The sequence below is a fragment of the Fulmarus glacialis genome, unplaced genomic scaffold, assembly GCF_000690835.1.
Source record: "Fulmarus glacialis isolate BGI_N327 unplaced genomic scaffold, ASM69083v1 scaffold5263, whole genome shotgun sequence".
NCBI classification, from domain to species: domain Eukaryota; kingdom Metazoa; phylum Chordata; class Aves; order Procellariiformes; family Procellariidae; genus Fulmarus; species Fulmarus glacialis.
This window is the reverse complement of record NW_009204756.1, coordinates 2,035-27,849: the sequence shown is the minus strand read 5'-3', so window position 1 is coordinate 27,849 and position 25,815 is coordinate 2,035. Positions and strand designations below refer to the sequence as shown.

Sequence of the window (25,815 nt, the reverse complement as noted above, 5' to 3'; positions counted from 1 at the left end):
AACGCATTCAAATACAGCATGCCTCTCCCCTGCCCCACTGCTCAAAGATCTCAAGTTATGGTGGCTCCTCAATGAGAGAAAATGGTAGAAAATAACTACGTACTTAGTTGCTGGTGCTGATGTTTGTTAAAATTAGTATTTAAGGTCATCCTAGGGCTTCTTAAGCCACAAGAGAGTTCCAGTGGGGGGAAAAAAACAAAATTAGCTACATTAGGGACATATTTTAATACTCTTAAGGATTTCACTTTTTTCTCTGTAAGTTTGTTAAATGAATTTTGCAACGAAAAGAACGGGCAAAGATGGCTTCCTGCTTATTTTGCAGCCATTACCTCCTAAAGCAGCTGAAATCGTCTTGATTCCAAACATAAGTCAGGGCAGTTTGAAGGCTGTTTGCCCAGGACATTGCACAGGTACAATCACGTTTTTAAATGGCAGTGTATCAAATAGCAACTAAATAAAAGCTAGTAGGAGGCCAGAAATTCATCCATTGTTGTTATGTAAATTCAGGAAACCAGAAGGCATGATATAATGGGAAAGAAGGAAAGAGGAACTTCAGAAGAGTCATCAGTGCCTTAAAAAAATTACATAATGAGTACAAAAGCAAAAATCTCATTGAGGGTGAAGAACAGGAAGTGTAGAAAGAGATTAATCAGGCAAAATCATGAGCTCTTCAGTTGGCTGAAACTCAGGAAGCATACAGAGAGTGACAACAAGATCAAGTAACTAAGAAAGAAAATAAAAGAATAGCACAAGCATATAAGGACACAAACTAAAATACAACTGCCAAGGGACACATGAGTTGAAACCATCATTTTCTTTGATACTTCCGTAATAATCAAGAGGAAGAAAACTGTTAATCAACAGCAAGCTTTCAACAAATGCAAGCAAGAAGGCTAAAAGCATTAATGGATCTTTTTTATGCATTAGTCTTTACTATGCTCTAGCAATGTATACTTAATGTCAGTGATGACGTAAACACTCTACTTATGCTAAGGACATAGATAACTAGTTTTCATACTAGCTGAGTTTCATGGAATCCATTCTATGGTACTGCAAGAATTGGCTGATGCCAAAGACATGAGTTTGCAGAACTGCAGAAAAAAATCTGGTGTTAAGAATGGAACACAACATAGATATTACCTATCAATATCACAATGTTGTCAGAAAAAAAAGCAAACTTTACAGAGAGGCTTATAACCAGATTTGTAACTTGTAAGATACAAGAAATCAACCTTCTTCAGTTTGGCACTGATAAAACCACAGTTTAAGTACTACATCTATTCTAGGTATCATACTTCAAAAAAGATACTGACCAACTTGATGAAGACCAGAGGAGGATAGCAAAATATCTCAAAAATACGATCTACACAGAAAAACTGAAGGAGCTCTTTACTCTAGAGATGAAGAGAAGAAGAAGATGGTTTAAAGAAAGGCTATAAAGACAATCATCTGTTCTCCATGTCCATTGTGGGTAAGACAAGAAATAATGGGGTTAAATGACATCAGGGCTGATTTATGCTAGATATAAGAAGAACTTTTTTAATGGCAAGAATATTTGAATTTTGGAATATATTGCTTACCGCAGTTATGAAATCTCCATCACAGGAAAGAAAACTTAAAGAAATATTTGTCCAGAAGACACACAAAGAATTGATGCTGTTTTGGAGGCAAGCAGATGGAGTAAATAACCTCCTGTATTCTGCTCTAGCCCTATTTTCTGTTATTTATATTTTGTGAACTTTTATGACCATGAAATTTTGTAGATATTAAATGTGTTCGATTAGATATTTCCTTCTCTTCTTTAAAAAAAGATGATTGATCCATAATAGATAATAAGATCATAGATACAGAAAATAGATAATAAAATATACAGGCTTAAGTTTTCAATATCACGTGTCCCATCCTAATTAAAACCCTTCCTAGTGAATACAAAGCTTTAAATTTTGAAACTATGATCTCAGTTCAGTAGGCTAGGAAAGAAAGATACAAAATTTCCTCTAGAGTCATCTCTGGAAAGGGTAAACACCATTAAAGTTTTTGCAGATGACCTGCCAGCAGGCGGAAACATGAGCTTTTCAGATAGCTGAGACTGTACAGGAGCTGTACAGGAGACCTATGGAATATCTATCCTGGCACAGTCCACTTTATGGCATGCATTACCCTGTTCCTTTTGCTTGAACCCTCTGACATCACATGTGGCATAATTATGCCACCTTGACTGATCTTCCTACAGCAGAGACCTGTATCAGAGTTCAGAATTGTCACAACTGACATCAGAGAAAGGATGGTTTTATAAGAAAGGCACCATACCTGGACTCAAGATACCAGCAGTCCTTGAGTCCTTTAACAAAATTCCTACCTGCTACTGGCCAGATGCCTTTTCTCAGTATCTTTGTTCCCCACTTTCAACTGAAACCTAAAGGCATTATTGGAGTACAAGTAATAAAAGTACTAACAAGACTATAAAGAAGATGATTCCAAATGTGTTGCCCAATTTGTAATAAAATGCACATACATGCATGGAAAAATATAAACATTAGAATAAAGCTATAGCGTATTTCAGTCTCCTGAGAGAAAGCAAGATTAAATAAAATGAAAATTATACAGCTTTTGGCTCACAAACATATCTATAAATAGGGTACTTATTAGGAGTTTTTTTGTTAATTTATTTAATTTGTATTTGGATTTAGAGTGAATATGACTGAATGCAACCAGAAAATGAAATATTGTTTTACTTTGCATGACAATGTCAAAGATTTTTTTTTTCTGTTTAGACCTATGGCTGAAATTTATTTTGCCATAGTAAAAGTTTATTTTATTTACTGTATTAAGTAAGTCCTGGATAGATACCCTAATGTGCATGTCTGTGATAGTATGCCTATGACTGAATAACAGGAAAGAAAATTGCTGTTTGTGGGCAGTTTTGTCATTCATATGTATAATAATACTTACTTTTGATAATGAGTATATATAATCTGAATGGCAACTACAATATACTTGAAAAAAGTATGACCAAACATACCAAGTCAATATATTTTTAGAAAATTCTGAACAAACAAAATAGTTTTATGTGATATCCAAAAGCAAGTAGGTCAAATTATAGAAACCTTTATTGTTATACCAGAAATTATTTAATTAAAATTCATTAACGGAATGAAAAATCTCCTAGAACAGAAACATTGTTTAAGTGGAATCCCAGTCCAAAATATTATTTAAATATTACCATTTTTATAAAACAAGAAAGCCAAAATAAGTAGTAAAGTACAAAACAGAATTCTTCATTTACACCTTTCTGACTTTTTGATTTTCTGTTGAACTTGGCTCTCTCAAGTCACAGACTATTTTGTAATTTTCTGCTGGAAAATACTTCAAAATTTAAATAAATTTTGATAAAGCTTAATGAAAGACTGAGTGTTGCAGTATAATATGTATAATATGCAGGACAATTTTTCTATGCTAGTGAACCTCTAAACACTCAGTTTTGTTTTGGTTTAAATACTAGTTCCATTTTTTCATTTTAGTTTATAAAACATACAAGCTGCAACTTGTTAAAAGATGAGTTATGGACAAGTATAACTGAGTTATGGAATAATTCCCTGCCCCATTTCCTGAATCTTCTGGCATTCTTTGTCTACAGCCTGGCAGTATGTAAACCGTACAGATTAATATAACTAAAGCCAGTGGAAAATCACAGGCATCACAAAATCACAAAATCCAAAATATTCACATCGGGCTAAAACCATGCACAGAAGCTGCACGGTTTTAGTTGCAGATTAATACTTTCACCCTGACCCTTCACAGTGGCAGAAGTGACATATATGTTATGACCCAGACACAGTGAGTTTAAATTGTCACCATATTTTATGAAATTGATAAGAAATGAATTTCCAAACAAAAGAATAAGTCTATTATTTTCTGAGGGAAGCAGAACATTTTGTTAGGCAACTGTTGATTCCCTCTTGAAAACTCTCCCAAGACATGAATCCGTTCTGTCAGCTTTCCTTTTCAGATTCATTGTAATTGGATTCTACTATAGAGGAGGTAAGAGTCAATGTAGTTCATGTGCAAACATATGAACTTTTACTTCACTGGAGTAGGAACAGGAGAATGTTTTTCCCGGTAACTTCTCAAACCTCAAACTTGGAGAGAAGTGAAATGCTGACCCAAAAACCCACAGAAAACCTGGCCAAGGTAATATATAATATCATAACAGTGCAAGTTTATCTTCTCATTTGTGAAATTTTCAGTTTAGGAGTGAATTTGTTTCCCAGTTGCATCTGGACAATTTTGTAAAGACAATGGACCACACTCTTTTCAATCCTAGATAAATTTGGGGAGAAAAATAAAAAGATTGTAATGTGGACAACAAAACCATAATCCCATTGTGATTTCTAGATTAGATCACTGCAACAGATGTTAATTTGGGATTTAATCTAACTGATCCATCAGAAACTACTGTTACTGTAAAATACCACCATTGAAGAGAATGTGTGAGCACTGAGTTCATTCTGAATTTTAGCTCTGGCTTAGGTTTTAGTTACCACAGGCCACCTGTAGTACCTTTGGTAGCCGTACCGGAGTTCAGACTTAAGCTCATACGGCAAAGTGGCTTGAGGTAACTGTATTTATAGAGTAAATCTTAGATTGTCTCCAGCTCACACCACAGTCCCCCAGTGACACTCCAGCATGGATGAACTCAGCTTCAGGAACCATCCTAGACTTCCTCTGCCCACCATGACAGGGTTTTTTAGCATATGCAAATTGCTTTATTTAATGCACAAACCATGATCTTCCACCATTCTTTGTAAGAGAAGCCACTCTCCTTGGTACGTCTTATCTCTCCAGCAGTACACTGCCTTCAGCTGCCACTATCACCAACACAGATGGAGTCCCTGAACAGGTGATTTACCTCAGCATCCTTGATGATAGGACCGTGTCTTTGAAAGTGACAGGCCACACATTTCTTCAGCCCCAATTGAAGGAAGATTGCTCACTCATTTGGATCACGACATACTGAATCTCGGTCACTGTCCTGCCCTCTCCTCACTTTCAGAAGAGGTTGCTCTGGAGAACAGAGACTTACACACTTGGTAAGTCACACACAATAGGAGAGTTGTTCCATTCAATGCTCTCTGGTATTGAAATGCAAAGCTTTCTGCATGCCTACATCTGTGGCCAAAAGGTCAGACAACTCCCTCTAGAAATGGTCACGCTATCTTCTACCATCAAGTAACAAATCTTTTTGGGGTGGGAACTCCACTGCCACAGTAACTGTAATAGTAATGTGCAATGTCATTATATGTATACTCAGCCTGCCTGATGAGCATTAGAAACATGGCCAATACCACTCACAGCTTGACAAAACATCTTCACTTGTGAGGTTAAAGAAGATACTCATATTCCATCTTGCTGCCTGCTCTAAAGGGATAGTAAATATGTATATAAAAAGACTAGGCTCTTTGTAACAACCCAGAGCCTGGAGGATCATCATGGACACTAAGATAGGATACAATGAGTGTGTGCACCACACCCAAGTCTTCAGCGTTTGTGTCTTCAGGCATAGAGGACATCAGTGCTGGTAGAATACCTGTATTGTTGGTAAGCCTGAATACCCTATACTGTCATGAGTCTGTAGTGCCTATACAAACAATACAATGCGTTCAGCTCTTGCAGGCTAACTAGAGAGCTACGTTCAGATATTTCATACTGAGATGATTGATTTTATACAAGTATCTGGATACTCTGTGTCCTGAACAAGGCTGGCTGCAGACTTGAAAAACTCTGCAAGGCCAGCAAAGAGCCCTTTTATCAAGTTTAAGAGAATCAGACCATGGCATTCAGGACTAACTTTATTCAATCTAAAACTGCTGTAGTCCTATACTGTCCTGTTGCAAGTGGGCTATCTCCTTATATTTAAATATTTGAGCCCAGTCACCTGCAAACATTTTTTTATATAGGCTTCCACCTGACGTTAGCCTTTATCCGCTTTCTTTCCTCCCTTTCCTCCTTCAGTCTCTGGCTGAAGTCATATGTGATGCTACATGAATCACAAACTTGAGACAAACTTACCCTACAGTAATCCTTCAATGGCCTTCAAAATGTCCCTCTGACATGAGCAGTGAACATTTAGGGCTCGTGGTGTCCTTGAGCTATGCTTCTCTCCCAGTTCCCTCCCATCCCATAAAGATGCCCTTTATGCTGCCTATGCAATCTCCCTCCTAAAAGATACCAACTAGCTAAAAGATATCAACTGAACAAAAAATGTTCCTTCAGGAAAACTGCTAAATATGGCTAAATTTGTTTTGCAAGAAAAACAAGCAAATAAGCTCTCAGATGTATTATGTGCCAGTACAGATAGGTGAGAACAGCTAGTTGGGCTGTTACACACCAAAGTAACTCAGAAGACCAAGATACAAACTTAAAAGTGATTCTTGGATAAAGACAACAAAAATGCTGTTTCTCATACAACAGTGAGTAACTTGGATTCATGATTCCTCAAAGAAAGGACATATGTATGTTTTAGTGATAACCAGAAGGCAGATAAGGTCCTTTGCATCTGTGTAGAAATGACTGGATTTTTTACTTTGCTTTTCTGATTGCTCAGACAACATCAATCTCAGTCAGATGTCACAAAATCTCCACTAGTTGCTGGTTTTTTGGATAGCTAATTCTTACAAATTCCTTCCAGATGTTTATTTACTCCTGCTTTTCTCCAGAATCCAGATAGCCTCTCTCTTTGTTCACCAACACAATGTCAGAAGAACTACCCTAAAAATGTGAGGATACTTCGCAGCCCACTCCCTGAAGAGCTCCAGAGACAGTGCAGCATATGGTGATAAGAAGGTAAAGAGCTGTGCAAAGCTAGTAGGTCTGGTCTGCTGAAACCCTTCCGAAGAACTAGAAGCAAGACAAACCTATAGGATGCTGATCACATGCCTATTGTCTATGTAAACAAAGCTCAAGCACAGTCACCAAGCTGGCTAGGCCAAAGTTAGAGCATAGGTATCTACCAGATGCCAATCAATTAATTCTCCCATTAACTGAGGACTGCCAATTAGTTTCTAAGGCTGTTACAAAATAGGCTGATCTTTACAAAGTACTCCAAGGAAAAGAGGCCGGAAAGCATGCAAACCCCTATTTCCAAATACCTAAATAATCTACAATAAGAGTAGGCCTTCAGAAGACTACTTCACATTACACTCACTGATGACTTCAAATGCACAAGACCATGGGGATGGGAATCATCTGTCTAAATTCACTCATCTACAGCCATCCTACATTACTGATAATTAAGATCGAGTCATCTACAGCCATCCTACATTCCTGTTAATTGAGATCAAGTCAACAATGAAGTTGAAAACGTGATCCATCTCACTCTGAATTAGATGCTTAAAATATCAGATGAATCACATCCTAAAAGTGCCTATTTTTTCCACTAATCATAAAGGTAGCCTTGTATGCCCAGCTCAGCCACAAACACCTACTCTGTTTACAATTAGAGCTAGGTGAGATGAATCCCAGTCTAGGTATTGCCTTTTATGTCTTGGCACTAGAACAAGGATACAGCCCCCTCCCTGGTTTTGACCACTTTATCTGAGGAAAATAAAGCATATATATTTTTAAAAAGAACATGCAGAAATTAGCAGGAAATGAGGATTGAATGAGAAAGAGAAAAGGGTCTAGGATTAAATTAAAAAAAAAAGGCTACACAAACAGCACTACCGTCTTTTAATTTAACATTGATACTTGTAAATCCTGACTGCAGAGTTGGAGATGTGACATATGCTGCCAATAATACAGATGTACTACTGACCTTGTGTGACAGTGTCAGACCTGCCTAAGCAATTTCGATTGTGCCTAGCACTTGGCTCACAAAGAGAATAAAAGCCCTAATGTTATTACAGCTATTTTATTTTCATAGATCCAACTCATTTGGGAAACCAGTGGAAGTGAATCTGTGGAGAAAATTTAATGAGGCTGAACTAGGAAGGACCTGTGCCTGTATAGACTACTGGAGAGCTAGCACACTGGTGAAGTTTCATAGGCACTGAGCAGACAGAAATGACAGTGTGATTTGAAACCAGCCAAAGAAGATTTTGCAAGAAAAAAAAAATGATACCAATAGTTTATGAAAAACTAAGAGAAAAATGTTCTCTGGAGAAATAAAACAAACTTAAAAACTGAGCTTAGTCAGAGCATAGGAAAAACAAATATAGATGAAGATATGGCTGAAGCACAGGCAAGCTTCTGAAATAACTGTGTATAGTAGCTGTGATTAAATTGAGCCTAGATCTAATGCGGAACACTTAGAACCAATGAAGAATGCTGTTCTCACTTCTTAAGACTCTTGGTAGCTTTCAGACACAATCATGTTCTAATTCTTTAGGAAAGCCAACAATTTGATTATCTATCTACTTCATGATTGTAAGTCAGATTGAGACAGCTGTGGCAATTTACAATTATTTTAGAGGTACAGTAGTTATGGTGTCAAAACCATAGCTCATTAATTTAATTACCTGCTTTTACAATAGAATACAATCCTGCAGAAAGAGAAGAATCAAACATCAGTTATTTTACATTCTTTTCCTCAGCCCTTAATTTTTGACATACCATCTCTCTTGTTTTTTGTTGAATTCTACTTTTTTTGCCTTTTTTTTTTTCTTTATTTCTATCTTGTCTTTCATCTAATCAGCTATGAAACTCTTAGGAATGGGTAACCCTCAGAACATTAATTAAACCTCCACTATATAGAAATTCATCAGAATTGGTGTTAATGGTCAAAAATCAACTGGTTGTTATGAATTGTATATGTCTCTTGTGATGAGGAATGATTGTACAGTTTGTTGAGGAGCGAGCTATGCAAGTGCTTCAGAGTTGTCAATTATAATAATAATTTGAGAGTTCACCATTTGCCAATATTTCCTGCCCAGTAAATTTATCATAAAAAGATTTCTTTGTCATGATCAGCACTGGCTAGGTTGTTAAAAAATACGTATCTTAAGTACAAAATGCAGTTTTCCCATAGTTTTATCCCTTTTTTTTGGTAACTACATTCTTTACTGAAATTAAAAAAAAAATCTTGGCTGATACTGGAAGATGGGAACAAGAGATGTTCATTAACAGTGGAGAAGAGAGTGATATGAAGAGATTACTTGCCAAGGTTGACAGGTTAGCCATGTGCCTAGAAACACTAGCAGGTGGCACATGATTATGTCTCATACATTTGATATTTTTTGAAAAACAGTCTACCACTTAGTCAAACTACAGCAAAATTTATTTTTCATCTTGATCTTTCAGTTCATTTGAATAAGCTCCTTCATATTACCCCACCATATACTTTCATAAGGGAAGAGAAAAGATTTATTGTTAGACACTCTACTATTAAGGTTAGCTAAATTATCTGCAAGTTGGTCAGTCCTGAAAACACAGTGGCAAAATTATTTTATATACGAAAATATTTTATATGCACTTATAGATGCTTATTTTGTATTTAATAGCTAAAATATAATCTCATGCAATTCCTGCTAATGTGAGATTGTAACGAAAAAACAGTTAACACTTATCCACAGATTGTGGAAAAAATAATATAATGTGCAATATATTTCCTACACAGTTTAGATATTTTTGCTCCTGCTATTAGACTCTAATATTTGCCTCGATTCCACATCTAGGGCCAGATTTCAAGATTACAGATAAATTTCTTTGATAATTTTGCACACAAAATAATTTCTAAGGTTGTTACACATCTGACGAAATTCATAACTTCTGTGTTAATCATATAAGTATCCAATTATAGTTGTAAAGTTCTACCAACCAGTAACTCTTCCTGGGAAGATGGAAGCAGAGTCAAGAAATAGAGAGTTAGCTCCTCAGAATTTGTATTTGCAGTTCTCTGTGCAGTTTGTTTTTCAGGGATATCCATAAACACCAGAGATTTTAGACTTTTTCTATGACTACCACCAAACTTTTGAGCAGTATTACAATATGTAAAATAAGTAAACACACAATTGGTACTTTAGCAGGTACACTGTAACACTAATACAATTTTTCCTTGTCTTACAAAATTTGAAATTAGTTTTTGTGTAGTTTCACTTTAAATGAATTAGTATTAAAAGACCCATTTCATTCCTTAAGCTACTATGTTCACGTCTCTTCTGAGGTTCTGCATTTTAGAATAAAATAGAATAACTTTTCTGCTAATCCCAAAATACAATTGATTTCTTAATCCATGCATGTTTATGAAGCTGATTTAAATTTTTATGAGTACTAGTGTAATCTTAATAATTTGGAACATTTCCAATACCATTACAACTTAAGAAAGCTATACTTTTCCATTATGCAGCTAAAAAATACTGTGTCTATCCTCTATTTCATACAAATTTTGAGAAAAATCTACAAACTACATCAATGTCTTCGCAAGTGCCATAAATTTATAATTGGTTCATATAAAAGAGTTGCTGTATATACCACCTGTTAAACCACAGGAAGGTTGAGACTGCTACACAATTTTCACTTGCGCAAGAAAGTAATAATTTGTTTTGAAAGGCTGGGTGTTTCTATCACAAAATTTTACAAGGAAGATATCTATTTTTCAGATATCTAAAACCTTAGACCTCAGATATGACAAGTCTCATCTTAGAGATAAACTGTGACTGACTTTATATTAATGCATACTAGGGCCTCCTCCTTCCCCTCCAAGTAGAGAAATGTCACATTGCAAACCTTGCATATAGAATGCAAAAGAACTCCCCTCACACACATGCAATTGCTGTTTAAGATTTGGTCCTCAAAAGTTCTGAAACAGGCTCCCTGTTTCTCTAATAGTTTGGACCCTCCCTGTCCTACCTTTCATGCATACAAGCATTTCCTGCACCCTGGTTTGCCCCAAGCCCCTAAATTCCAACCTCCAGACCTTCCTGTTTATTCCTGGGGAATAAAACTATCCCATACTGTTTATCAACAATAGCTACATGAACTTCTCATTTCAGATCCTGCATCTTAGTTCCTGGCAGAGCCTCCCTGCATCTTTTCACTGTCTATTTGACTTTCTGCATTTCTAACCTGTACCTTTCTTCCCCAAGAATGCTAGTGCCCTCCATGTACAAAGAGCTCAGCTGGGGATCCACTATTCCTTCCTGCAAGCCAAAACACAGCTGGATTTCCCTAACTGATATCTTTGAGCTTCCTGTGAAAAGGAAACAAACTCTGCCTGCGGTGCATCAGCCACACGACATCCTCCCGGCTCAGCTCTGCTTGCACTGCAAAGGGGAAGTAGAAGTGATGGGCAGTAGGTCTTGCCCAGCCAATACTCACAGCAACACATGCACTGTAAGAACTAGACCCATAGCTTTGGTCTTTTAAGACTTTCATTTCCTTGACCCTATTGCCTAGAAATAAGTAAGGACTTTTAGAGGGAGTTGGACAGAAAGAAAAGGGAAGAGACAAAGACCAGAAGTAATATTCCTGTACATTCCTGCCTCCCTGGTCTGTTTGCCATCTTTGTGTAATGTAAGCCCAATACAGAGGGGCCTCCTGCCAGTTACAGAAATGTTGCTTGAACGCAACAGTCTTCGAAAGGTCCTGCCAAAATGCAGCTGTAGAGCAGACCTGAATACACCCAGTGTATCCTGCAGTTCTTTCAAACTTTTCCTTGTCCAGTCAATGAGATTTCACTGAGTCATGTGACAGATGTCCTCCCTTCCCAGCCATCCACTGCAATGCAGCACTAGCACACACGGGCACCTGGGAGTTGGTGTTCAAGGCCATACTCAGGCACATCCTCCCTAGCTCCTGTGCAGCACCATAGCCTTTCTCCAGCTCCTGGACCTGGCACAAGATACAAGCAGCTGGGGAGAGACAGCAGGTTTGTCCACCTATGATTCCAAAGTAAAAAAGAAACACAATGCTGTTCTGGGAATGAGGTCGTTTGAACTGCAGTAATTCAAAACAAATATAAAATTAGTGGATATTTTACATGAGGTGTAAGGCTTGACTGGTTTCACTAGTACACCCCTGAAATACATCTGAAAGTAGAATGACTTTCCAGGTAAGAAAGTGAAGGAAGAATTCTGTAACGGACAAGGTCCTGCAGAACTTTATCCAGAGCTCACCCTGGCATAGGTATACATATAAATCACACCCTTACAGGGAACCAAAACTGAGCAGCACAAAGGCTTAAGGGATTAAAGACTTATTCTGGAGATTGGAGTTATTCCTGGCGCAGTCACCAGCCCCAATTCACCTCTCAACATCTCAATTTTATCTTAAAACTGGCAATAATCAGTGCTCAACAACAGGCAGCACAAAGCATTGTGCCCAGCTATCATCACCTTTTTTTTTGTATTTCTATTAAAAAGATCATTGTAAAATGTGACCCCTTCACCCTATTCCTAAAATTTTTCACATGTAAAATGTAGCCCTTCCCCTAGAAATGTAATACTTCAGAAGCACTACTTTAATAAATAATGTGAAATCTGAAGTAGGCTGTCCTGAGTGAATCTCACTGTTACAAACATCAACAGAGCGCTTCCTTCCAATTTTATTTACTCTAGCTCCAAAAGATGCCTTAACACAACGCCATCACCAAGCTCACTGATCTATCTTCGCTCCCCATTCTTAAGTCGATGGGGAGACATGGGAAGAGCACACATGCTCTATTTTCTGTTTCACAGCCCTGGGAAGCTTGAAGGTAGGACAAGGAGCCAGACCACAGAAGCAGCTGCTTCCCAGTGGAGCAATTCCAACATGGCTGCTCTTTCCAGAAAGGAGGGGGAATGGAGAAGGGCAAAAAGTCAGAAGGGAATTTCCCCTGCACTGAAATTTTCTCTCCATGAAGAGGTATACAAATACATAGTCTACAGGCACAATTCACAGGATCTGGCAAGTTTGCTTTATACAGGAAGCAAACATCTTTTTAAGTTTTAATGACAATCTAACTTTGGTATAAAAACTAGGCATCTTTCAGGTTTTATGGAAGTTTTGTGTTTGCAGATTGATCTTTTATAGAGTCTTGCTGAACTGTGATTCACATTTACTTTAGCAGAATTCAAAAAATGGTCGCATCTATAAATTATTGTATTTTCTAACTTGGTATCTCAAACATCTATTATTTAAGGCTTTTCATTAAATTTTCAAGATGTGCAAATAACGTATACAAACTTTGAAGATACACAAGCCCTCTGAAATTTGTGCTTCTATATAAATATGCTTGTAGATACTTAAATATTGCAGTCATAAATTTATTTTCTCTTATGTTGCATGTGTCATGAACACTTGCCTACATGAACAACAAGAATGCCAAAAAATCTCCTAAGTCTGGCCAGAAGTGCAGTATTTATACTTGAATTAAAATGAATTCCATGTGCAAGCTAAAGTAGCACTCCATCAATAAAAATTTCAACCACTGTCTGTGGTATGGCACTGAGGCATCTCTTTTCAGCTTTATCTGACACTAGGGATTTCTTGCTTTACGTAGCTAAGAATCAACAGAGAACTATTTTAAGAATATCTTCAAGTACTTTGTTTAATTTACATCTAATTTAAAGAACTATTGGAAGACTCGGGTGTGCATGAATACATAAACAAGTATACATTTGAATTTTCATAACAAAACTTCTTCATATGATAGAATTTTGTATTATAAACACTTCTTAACAGGTACTCACAATTTGATCAAAAATGCTCCCCTTTCTTTTTCTCGTTCTAAGCCATTAAGTAATTTTGGTTGTTGACAGCTGGAACAAAATATACTCATTTCTAAAACAGAGGAGCATGAAAAATATATTTTCCTATTTGCCATTCTCATTCTTCATTCAGAAGAGGTTTCATGCAAGCATAGATATGTTTCAGTATTCAGTCAGGTCCAATACTAAACTCTAAACATGACTACACGAAGGGTCTAGAGAGGAAAGGGAGTCTGAGAATTATGGAACCAGGAGAGAAGAGTCAGTAAAGAGGGTGGTCCATAGATGGGCCAATGAAAAGATTTCTGGGAGTTCATCAACAGTAATGAATTTCAAGATTCTCTCCAGGAGGACCTTGGGTCTTTACTAAAAAGTAGCATGGTTATTTCTCTGAGCTCTCAGAAAAGTACAAAGAGGTGGTCCATAAGACAGACAGAAGCAAGCTATTAGTAGACTGAAAGATTTGAAAAGAACACCTTGAACTGTAATTATATGCAAATGAAAACAATTGTATCATGCAAAATGTACATATAGTATGTTTAGCTTTAGCAGATAGCTGAGCAAGTTAAATGCTGAATGTTACACCAGATTCCACTTGCAAAGGGTTATTTTAGCATAGCCAAAATGCCAAGAATATAGAGGTCCGACCTAGAAAATAAAAGGCAAAGAGAATTGTAGAAAGATTTGTATTATCCATGCTTTTCTGTGTCTCTTTGGCTACAGCCACTAGGATAGGCCCCACACACATGAACTGAGAACAAGCAGTGTGAGTGCACTGAAAACTGTTTAAAAGACTAAGTTACTCTTCTACAATGGTTAAAGGACTGGAAGGAGCCAAAGTTTTGTTTATTCCTCACAAGTATTTCTGCTGTACCAAATGCCAGCACTATCATTTTATCAGTCGGATGTGTATACTCTGTAGTTGTACTCAAAAAAACAAATAAACCAGCGCTTTTATTAGTAACTTACAGTACATGAATTCCAGTACAAACTTGTAAAGGAATTTCTCCTGAGGGAAAAACATAATTAGTTTTAGAGTTTTCCAGAATAGTAGGGTTGTTGGCTTTTTACGTGTTTCAGACATACACAGAATTCTAAACATCTATATTTATAGGTTCCAAAAGATTTTCAACAAGTCTGTGTAAAAAAGCTTTTTTTTTTTGTTTTAGAGGATGCCTGTGTATCATACATTTTCTTGTCCACTAACAGCATCTACCCAGACACAAGACCACGTTAGAATTACTTCAGTCATGCATTAATCATAGTTGATGAAAGACTTTAGGCAAGTATTCAGTTTTAATAAAAACTCTTGAAAGTTACTATCCACATAAAGAAATATCTTGGAAAGTTTCGCCCAAAAAGCAAAACAGAAACCTAATAATTAATAAAGAAATTATACCATCTTAAGGTTTAAATAACACTGAACAGATGGTTTAATCTAAGGGTCTATATAAGCCAAAAATAGCAGATTAAGAAAATGCAGGAGAAATGGGTGTGTGATAGGAAAGTCCACAGTTCCAGGATTTGAACATACTACATAGCAAGGCTATTCTAAAATACATGGAAGGTAGAAAGGATGAGGAGCTGGTCTGGTGTCCTCAGATGTAGAAGGTAAAGAGTAGCTTTTTTTTTTTTTTATGAAATTTATCAGTGCTTCTTATGTACCTTTAAATATTTTGCAAGTTTCTGAATTCCCCAGTATTCTGAGGGCAAATCAGTGTTTCCTTCCTGATGACGTACAGGCTGTTCTTCATCCTCCTCAGTCTCTGAGGAACTTTCACTAACATCTTCAAACCTGCCTGATGTCTTACTAAAAATAAATAAACAGCATCACCCATTTTAAACAGCTATAAACTAATATGAACAAGCACATTTTAAACAGGTATGGCAACACTGTCTAGTAATAGAATAGAAAAATATAATTGACATTGCCAAATACTAAGTATGGTGATAATTACTGTACATATGGAAAATAAAAATTAAAAAATTGAAGGAAGAAAGATAAGTAACCCATACCATTTTGAAGCTAGTTGTATTTTAACAGATTCAGAAGAAATGCCACTGGCTTTCTTTTTGATTTTCAGAGACACAGTACTACTTCTCCCTTCTTCTTCAGTACTTTTTTTTGCGGCCTTGTCACTAAAATATTTGTTTTTATTTAAAAAAAATTATTATATATATACATAGAATCAAAAAGCTATGATTGGACACATATTATGTCAGTACATATGAGCTTATGAACCTACACAATAAACTTCATTAAACAGAAAGTATGCTGTGTCTTAAGTGACTAATTTTGCTTTAATAAAATAGTGGAATATTAGAAAAATTATATTATGCTGACCTGTATGTGACACAAGAACAAAGAATGAGTATATGCAGACAGACCACAGGTCCATTTATCCTAGAATACCATCTCCAACCATGACCAATAGCAGCTATGTAGGTAACAGCAGAAGAACAATAGAAGAACTCGGAAATTATTTTTTCCAGAATATTCTTCAGCACATTGTGATTCAGGGAACTCCTGATCATCCTTGCATTAACAATTTTGGATGGATTTTTCTTCCATGAATGTGTCTTGTTGCTTTTTGAACTCACATAAACAAATGGCCTCTACCATCCTGTGGCAAAGAATTTTAGAGCTTAGCCATGTGTTGTATGAAGAGGCTTCTCCCTTTGTTCTGAACCGGTCTCACTGGCTCATTTTCATTTGATGCCCTTTGTTCTTCTACTAGAATGGACAGTGTCTATCTGCTCCCTATTTACCATCTCCAGTCATGATTTTTTGTATCTGTCTTATTGTCCCCCAGACATATTTTTTCCAGGCAGAAGAGTTCTGGTCTGCCTAGTTCTTCCACACAGTGAGCTGTTCCATAGCTTTGATCATGCTGAATACAATATATCTTGCTTTCCTCATATTCCAAGAAGACTTCTAGGCCTAACTGGGCACAATCTCTGGTGCTTTTTTGGCCCTAATTTACAATGTTGTGAAAACAAAATGTCCTTTCAAGCCTGGGCTGGTCATACTATACAGTCACAACAATAAAAGAGAATACTACTCATGATTACAGCCAATTTCGCTACATCTAGACTCTAACAATGACTGTGGAAAAAGATAAACTCTTGTCTCCGGAAAACCACGTTTTTTTAACTGATGACTGTAGGTCACACCCAAAATCTCTTAAAGTGTTTCTTGCAGTATGTCAGATTGGCAGACTTGAGAAGATACTGACTTTTTTTTGTAGGATGACAATCAAAGTCTTTCCTTCATTCTTCTTCCTCCATTAACACAAAATCAGGAAACATGAAATCAGAACAGAGTTCTGATTTCAGAAGAAAAATCCAACAATATCCAATGTATGTATAGTGTATTTTTGGGTGTCCAAACTTTGAGATAATCTCAACAGTGAAGACTGTTGCTAAGCAGAGCTAGAAACGTGGCTCATGTAATATGAAATCATTAAAAATTGGTCGTATAAATAATAGTCATCCTGATTTTCCATCCTGGATCTCTTTTGCCTCCCTCAGAAAGTGTGGTTTAGATTAGATTGTCTACTCTGTCTTGCTTTAAAGGGCATTTTACACCACAAGTATGATAATATCACAGTCCTGGAGGACCAGTACTGCAAATGGTTGCAAGATATTTCTCTGCCTTGCTGTGGAAATGACATAACATCATCAAAGTTGTTGCATGACAGAAGAAAACAGAGAAATCTCTTTGGTAGTCTGTACTCTCTTCTTAGAAATTAACATGTAGTAAATTTTGTTTTATTGCTCCTAACTTAAGATAATAATGCAAACCTATAACATGCAGTCCAATCATTAGCACAGTTTAGAGAGATCTATAGGAAAATTCAATTATAAAGACAACTACTTATCTGTGGGAAGCAGAAAGCCCAATATTCTTCCACTTCATAGATGGTTCTAATTTCTTCTTGTCAATGGATCTCCTTCTTGCTACAGAATTTTTCACTTTCTCACATACATTCTTTTCGGTAAAATCATAAAGGTTCTGGGATTGGCCAGGGACCTTAGCATAAACTACTTCCATACATTGATAATTCTTCTCATATGTTGGTTCCTCAAAAAAATTATATTCCTAATAAAAGAAGGAGACATGGTTTGTCAGTCATACTGCTATATGAATAATGCATATTAAAACAATAAGTTATAAGTACAATTCCAGGATGCTGTGCTTAAAAATTGTATGTATTAAATGTAGAATTAGATTATAAGGATAAAATCATATTGCCTTTAAAAGAATGAAACATTAATCTGGAAAGTAGCTGTTACCGTGTGCAAATTAAAGTTTTTGAAATAACTGAACTAGCTAAATTTGGAACTTCCTGAACATACTTGAATGTTGGGTGTTGTTCAATTTCTAGTATGTTAAATAATTTGTGACACAAGCACTTTTATAGAACCTAATTCCAAATGAGTTTTAAGATCTAGAATTGCAAAGTCAGTCATTCTGCCGTCAATGGATCATTCATATAAAAACTATTTCCCTGCATAAAGGATTTACAAAAAATTCCCACAAGAAAATAATGAACATAAAACTGGAAATAGGCTATGATAAACTGCTAGACTTCAGTTCCAAGTAATTTAATTTGATATAGTTTAGAATTAATATAAACACATTCCATTTCAGTTTTTTCATCTTCTGTTTCTCAGAACAAAACATTGTTGAACAAGTCACATACAAGAATGGAGATGAGTGGCACCTACCAATCCTTCAGCTGTCTGTGTCTAGTACCATGGCTGATCAAAAATATCCAGAACAGAAAGGACTCTTGTCAACTCTCATTCTCTACTGGAACATATTCAATTTTTACAGGAAAGACAGCATACAATCATTACTTACTATTATTATTGCAGCTGTCACTACCAGATAGGTGAAGACATTCCTTTATCTATCTGATTCAAGGCAGTTTTAAGGAGTCTTAAGAGACTTTAAGGAGACTTAGGAGACAGTATGGTCTGTTTTCGACCAGTCCCTGATGTGAATCGTCTGTTCCAGGCTTGCTGACCCAACTGTCTAATCATAAACTAACACATGCTAATTCTCTCATTCTGAAAATGTACTCTAGACAAGACAATTTAAAACATGATAAACTAGACAAATCACAGGGGAATTGATGATGTAGCTTGACCAGCTAAGCACATGTTAAAAAGTATGTTTCCTACAGCACTGTATGCCAACGCAGCAATTCTAAATGTTAGCTTAAACAAGGCCAAGAAGATATTATAAAAGTTAATTGGGTTTGTAATATATGTGTATGTAATGAGCTTTCTGAAGCTCTCCTCTCCTCAGAAAGTAAATCAAAACTATTTCCAGTCATAATTTATTTCATGTAGGCAACTTGGAAATACAGCTTTTCCCTGCTTTTCAGAGTTCTAGAGTAGAGAAGATTTTCCCTCAAATACAAATGCTCTGCAGCTCTACAGTATTAACTTGTTTAAATTCTAGTTTTAGAATGCAGAATGTACTAAACCAGCTCTTCAGCAAGGCAATATGATATGATATTCCTAAACCTTAAAATGGTATAATTTATACTCTTCAGCATAAACTTATTTATACAGTCAGGGAATACTGAGTAAGTGATTTACATGACAATTGAAGGAAAACAGGATAAATTCTATTCATTTACTCTTATTTAATAAGTGTACACATTTCTTGAATAGCTACAGTATCTTTATAAGAGCAGAAAACCAGTAAAGAAAGGTATGTTATCTCTATTACTGATATTAACATTAATCTATATTAACATTTAGGATTAGAACTGTAAAACATTATTAAAATATTATCATTTTACCGTTCATGACCATCAAATGAAGCCAAATCACTCTGAAAATACATTAAACCAGTAATTATGTCTAAAAGCATTCATGTATTGTCACATTTGTGAAATGTAAACCGATATGTAGATAAAACATTAAAAAAAACCTTGCCTATGGGATAAATAAAACACATTTTGGAACTTACTGCACTTTCAAACAGAACAACTTACAAATTTAATTCCATTACTGTTAATATAAGCTACTGTACTTATGTGTACAACTTGAAATGCTCTGTTCTTTCAGAACTGTCAAATATCTATATCTCAAAGAAAATAAATATCAGCCCTACCTCCCAGAAAATCAAAACTGAAGGATAAGAAAATTTCCCTGTTAATGACTTCCTTCTTGCAATAATTAAAATTGCATATAAATAGCCACAATAAAACTTTTGACAGGTTTCAGCCTGTAATGAATTTTACCGCCAAGTTATTAATCTGTTATAACCACACTATAAATCTGAAAAAAGAGTTTTTATCAGGAATGATGAAACAACTAAAATTGTAGTAGCACTATGTGATTCTAGCTAATAAAGAGCTCTAAATAAAAGCCAAAACACTTGCATTTTGCAATGGCTGAGGCAACATTTTGTGTGTAAGCTGGATGTTTAACTCTCAGCTCTGATATTTAAATCAGGCAGTTCTCATAAAAAAGTTGGGCTATTATTTATATTTGGGTTACAAAGAATGAAGATAAAAATTTAAGTGGTTTTGATCACAGAAAAATATTGTCATAAAAAGCTGACCTCTTCTGTAAGGATATCATATTTTCCTGCTTTAACATTTCCAGTGCTCCACGAAGAATAATAACGGAAGATGAGCAAAATTTCTTATGCAAAATTAGAAGCTGACTTCACATACTGGATCAAACCTCATAATAAGGTATGATAGAACAATACTTGAAATAGTATATTATTTGCTATTTACAAAATGAATATATTTAGTAGAAACTGAAACAAATCCAAAGAAAAATAGTAAATACATTTCAGAGTCTTTAAAATTCTTCATTTAATCACAGATTTATCTTTGATAAAGAACATAAACATTCAGCCAGGTTTATAATGTAATTCTTAGCAATGTACAAGGTACGCTTGTAAAAAGTAGAATTTACACCCAGTATCAGTAAATACATACCTGTTTAGCCATATTTTCTACAAATCTAGGTGATCTCTCCCTTAAAAATGTGACAATATCTTTATATACATCACTTTTTCTTTCATAGTCAATGCCATCTTTACCATTTATCTCACCCTTAAAAAAAGAATAAATTTAAAATTATTAATAGTATTGCCTTACACAGGTAATTTAATCTGCATCATAAAATACTGCTAAAGAGCACAGAGGTCATACTATAATGAATTATGTACAGAAGTCTCATGCTCAGCACAGAGTCCATCAAACTTCAATAACGCTTTATAGAGATGCATGGATCATCTCCATGGATCCCAACAGATAATCAAGATCTTACATAGAATTCTGCAAGTAATTACTATCAGTTAATTGTACTGTGGGTAGTTCCACTGAAAAGAATTTATGCCTAATGGCAAACAACCAAGTAAATACGAGCTTCCAGTGCAGTATGGCAGATGTCTAAAATCACAGAAAATAATGTGACCTGACTGAGCTTCATCCATTAATAACGTGCTAAGTCAAAATTTCCCTGGATTTTTTAACTCTTAGGAAATCAGTTTGTGGAGTTACACCTGACGGACATCAGTCTCTCTTCAACATGAATATAAGAGCTCTGGTCACTGCTTAAAATACATAGTGGGGACTATTATGTCTAAATAACATCTGTAAGGAAAGAGGTAACCAAAATGAAAAGTAGAAGAAAAGAGATACTTTTAAAAAAACTTCCACTGAAGGGAGAAAGAACTGCTTATCATTTATAAAAAGACAAAAGCAAGCTATATTAGCCACACAATAATATTGCACCTCAGATCAAGAGCAATGAGGCACTAGAGAGGCATCTATTCCCACAGTACCTTTAAACAGGAATAGTGTGAAGGACTGTTAGGACATCTTTAAAGACTAAACAAACACTGTTAGCAAAAAGTGCAGAATACACTCCTAGTATAAAACTTATAGAAAAAGCACTCAAAACATATGGGAAAACTAGCATACATTTATTAGTGTGTCTTCTCCTTCTGTACCTATAAACTAACTCTGCAGGTCTTACAGCCTCAACACCACTACCCTAAACCTGATGGATTTTTGATTTTAGCACATAAAAATATTCATTACTCCATGGTATCCTTTATTATTACTTACTCCATTTAAAAACACTCCTGCTGTGCTGCAAGTGATATACAAAGGATCAGTGTCATGTGGTTTGATGACTAAGTAACAAATTTCTCCATGCACTTGTCTCCAGGGAGGAGCTCGGCATCCATTAGAGAATGTGTAATCTGTAACCAATTAGCATTAGTGTTTTTATCCAGTTTAAAAGTATTTTTAATAGTTATGCTTGATGATAAATACAACATGCATACAAATGAAATTCCCAGAACAATTCCTTATTCTTAAGAATTCATAGTGTTAGGAATTAATCATGCAAAGCTCTGTGACGCGTGGCCCCGTGCAACTGTGCTTAGCACTTTTCAGGATCAGGGACTCAGTTCACTTCCTCTACTTCCACTGAAGAAATTCATATGATCGGAGATTATTTCTATAACTAAAGGCTGAAGAACAACATTCCATATCTGAAAATACTTTTTATTTTACTTTATAACTTTAAAGTAGAAATAAACACTTCAAATTTATTACTGAAATTAATTTAGCAAATTTCACACAGAAGTCAAGTACTTTAATAAAGGTATATATAAACGTGAGATATGATCAGATTTGGACCTGATGTATATTTCAGTGATTCCAGTACTGTATCTTCTCCTTCCCCAGAGAAATTCTTGAGAAGATTCACTTCATTATTTATAGCAGCTGGATTTAGTCTTACGTCTCTGCAATGAATAGAAAATGGACTAAAATGTATTCATCAAAAGGATGTATTCAGAGAAATGAAAAGACTCTTAATAGTAGCAACAAAATCTGCAAATGGTTCATCTCCCATTGTTTTTCTTTATTTTATCTGTTAGCTTAGTAAAATTTTAGTTCCATAACTAATATGAAGTCCTTGTAACTACAAAACAGACTCAATGTAATACTTAATATGCTTCCATGAAGAAATAAACATTTCCTTGAAAATATTTAACTGTAACTTTGTTGTTTGTACAAATGACTTCAATTTGCTACCAAAACACGAAACATATGCAATAAAAAACCACACTCACGGGCACACACTTGCATACTCACACCTACAGCAAAATCTTCAGAAAAAAAATGTTTTTTCAATAACTTAGTGAACAGTAAAAGTTATTTTTATGTCACACCAAAAGCACATGTTGTGGTTTGAAACCAATCTGATTTAACAATAAAACACAAAAATGCACTGGTTGACATGCTTAGTTTCCATTTGAAATGCACTTACTGTGAAATGTGTTTCAAAGAACTATTAAGCAGTTGCAAATCCAGCTGATGAAGAAGAAGAAAGATTCTCATTTTCATCTCTGTTTCAGGGTCATCATCTTTTTTCACTTTGTCAAATAAATGCAACATGGACATATCTTCTCCTTCAACAGTCCCATATTCAGGGCCAAGAATTTTCACTATAGGATCTCTGTTAGCTGTAAACATGAAACAGAATCATATAATGTGATACTATACTCTAACAATGTGCATAGTTATTCATCAAATATTACTGTATGATGTATTGTTTCATAGCCCTCTGTTGTAATTTGAAATGCACTTTTAAAAATATGAAAACATTAAGAACAAAAAGAAATTTTTCATAACAAACAAAATTGCTTTTCACAACAAAGATTAAGATTCATTCAACCAAGAGGTGAATATTAAATACTTCCCTTTATCAACAGTCCCCTTTCCAGAATATATGCCTGGCTGATCACCAAAACAGGAAATCAATGGGTTTAACTCACTCAAAATTGATAATTTTGGAAATATGATTTAGTGATAAACAACATCTTTAAAGTTTTCTAACAGCATTCCCAATGGCCCCATTACTTCCTCAGCTATGCCAGCTGTTCTTTTTGGTAAACAGTGACATAACTGCATGTCAATGGGTTTTACAAAAACATTTTGCTCTATTCCTGCAAATGAAGTCCCATGCATCTGTGAACGCCTTTGCACAATGCCCTATCCATACTGTTCCTCCCTATTATTCATGGTTGATCACTGTCAGTGACAGGACCCTGGCTTAGATGGATCTGAAGTTTAATCCAGTATGAGCATTTATATTTTAGTATTGCAGATGCAATTTCTATTAATATTACCAAAGAATATTACTAATCTCTTCTACCTCCAATGAGAGGAGGATATCCAGTTTAGCGTATCGAGGGTCTTCTTGTCAGTTTGAAAATCTAGGACTTGGATATGACACAGTAAAAGTACTCATACCTATTTTAAAAAACATTGTGAGAGGGAGCTGGAATTGCTCACCGTGAACCTTGTGCAGGTAAGAATGCCTTAAGTGTATAAGTTTTTCTTTGGCTATTTTTTAAGGATGTAACATTTTAAAAGAGGATTAAACTACAAACATAGGAAAAACTATTAGCCTCCAATAAGACATTCTTTTTCAGAAATTTAAACCTACTGTCTGTTGCAATAGCTGTGGTATTATTCAATATACATGAATTTGTATATGAGATTCAACAGTTTTATTTTAACTTTATTCCAGATTTCTCTGTTACTGATTTCTGTGAAAATAAAAGAAGAAATAGAAACTTCATTAAGTTCTGGATTAGCACCTTTAGCCACCTTCATGAATCAACACCTTCTTATATACTTAAAATGAAGACATGCCTTTCTTTCTTCCCATTTCATAAACACGAATTGAAGGAGAAGACACACTTTTTAAGAGAGAGGAAAGATAAAAAAAAAGAAGAAAGGAAACCTTCAAGGCATGCTTGTGCTTCCTTTAACTTTCTTTCCACAGCAATTTGTAGCAAACAGGACAGCTGGTCAAAACTGCGAACTCTGAGAGTTGATGCTGTGAGGAGAAGCAATGGTTGGCCATCTTCACCTTTGGCTTCAGACTGAACAGTTGCTTCGCTAGAAAAATTAAATTATATCTTTTTAAAATAAGAACTTTAATAAACAGCAAATTTTAGAGAAGAATCCTGAATGGTATTCAAGCTTCACATGATAAAGCATATACAATTTCTTTAAACTGGATTTCTGAAAACTTCAGAGGTAAGCCAATTTATTCACTGCAAATCAGACATCTGTAACTCATTTGTTTTACCTTGGCAACATCTTTAAATAGAATTTTGACAGGCTGAATTGTGAAAAACTATTCTTACAGGACTGGTCACACCTGCTGTTTGGCCTCACAAAATATTCACTCGTATTCTGCATGTTCCTTCTACAAGACTGCTAAGTATTAGGTTCATAAATGACAACTGACTTAAAATGATATAAATGTATATTTCTATTTGGAAAGAACTCTCTGGTGGAAGGGAATAAAATATTTTCTCAGAATTAGGGTATTTCTACAGCGTTACCTAAACAGAACCTGAATTTGACAACTTATCAAGGAAAATTCTGAAAATTTTCCAGTACCTTTGTGATTTAGCCAAGAAAAATGATTGTGTGCATCCATTGCACCTTGCTATGTTATTGTTCAAAGAATCACAAAAACTAAATAGAGTTACTATCGTATAAGCCTTAGGTATCATTGGAAAATCAGTCAGCACCAGATTAAAAAAGAAGCATAAACCTCTTGATCATCATTATTTTTTCAGCACTAATTTTCAAATACTAAAAGAACCGTTAGAATATTTGATAAGTAAGCTACAGCAGTATAACTACTGATTAAGACTGAAACCATGTTAGTATATTAAAACTGCCTACTTAGAAAGAACTTGGAGATTGCTGTTCACAAAGAAGCTGTAATGCAAGACTGTGCTTGTTAATCCGCCTCAGTAACAGCAGTAAAACACCTATGCTTAATCAGAATACTAAAAGAACCGTTAGAATATTTGATAAGTAAGCTACAGCAGTATAACTACTGATTAAGACTGAAACCATGTTAGTATATTAAAACTGCCTACTTAGAAAGAACTTGGAGATTGCTGTTCACAAAGAAGCTGTAATGCAAGACTGTGCTTGTTAATCCGCCTCAGTAACAGCAGTAAAACACCTATGCTTAATCAGGAGTGTATTGGGTTTGCATGGCAAGGTTTTGGTAGCGGGGCGGCTGCAGGGGTGGCTGCTGCGAG

The 25,815-nt window shown here is 35.4% G+C and overlaps 1 protein-coding gene across 1 annotated transcript in view; it reads right to left on the bottom strand.

Annotated features, from left to right (window-relative positions):
* The window catches only part of LOC104074820 (armadillo repeat-containing protein 4-like), a 90,411-nt gene that overhangs the window by 63,010 nt on the left and 1,586 nt on the right, over positions 1-25,815 (bottom strand). Inside the window, exons 2-8 of the mRNA XM_009575094.1 lie at positions 24,489-24,646; positions 23,007-23,202; positions 22,373-22,479; positions 21,794-21,930; positions 20,657-20,773; positions 19,502-19,533; positions 15,348-15,492 (exon numbers count right to left, since the gene is read on the bottom strand). Of these exons, the coding sequence (XP_009573389.1) occupies positions 15,348-15,492; positions 19,502-19,533; positions 20,657-20,773; positions 21,794-21,930; positions 22,373-22,479; positions 23,007-23,202; positions 24,489-24,646 (892 nt within the window). The remainder of the gene's footprint in view (positions 1-15,347; positions 15,493-19,501; positions 19,534-20,656; positions 20,774-21,793; positions 21,931-22,372; positions 22,480-23,006; positions 23,203-24,488; positions 24,647-25,815) is intronic.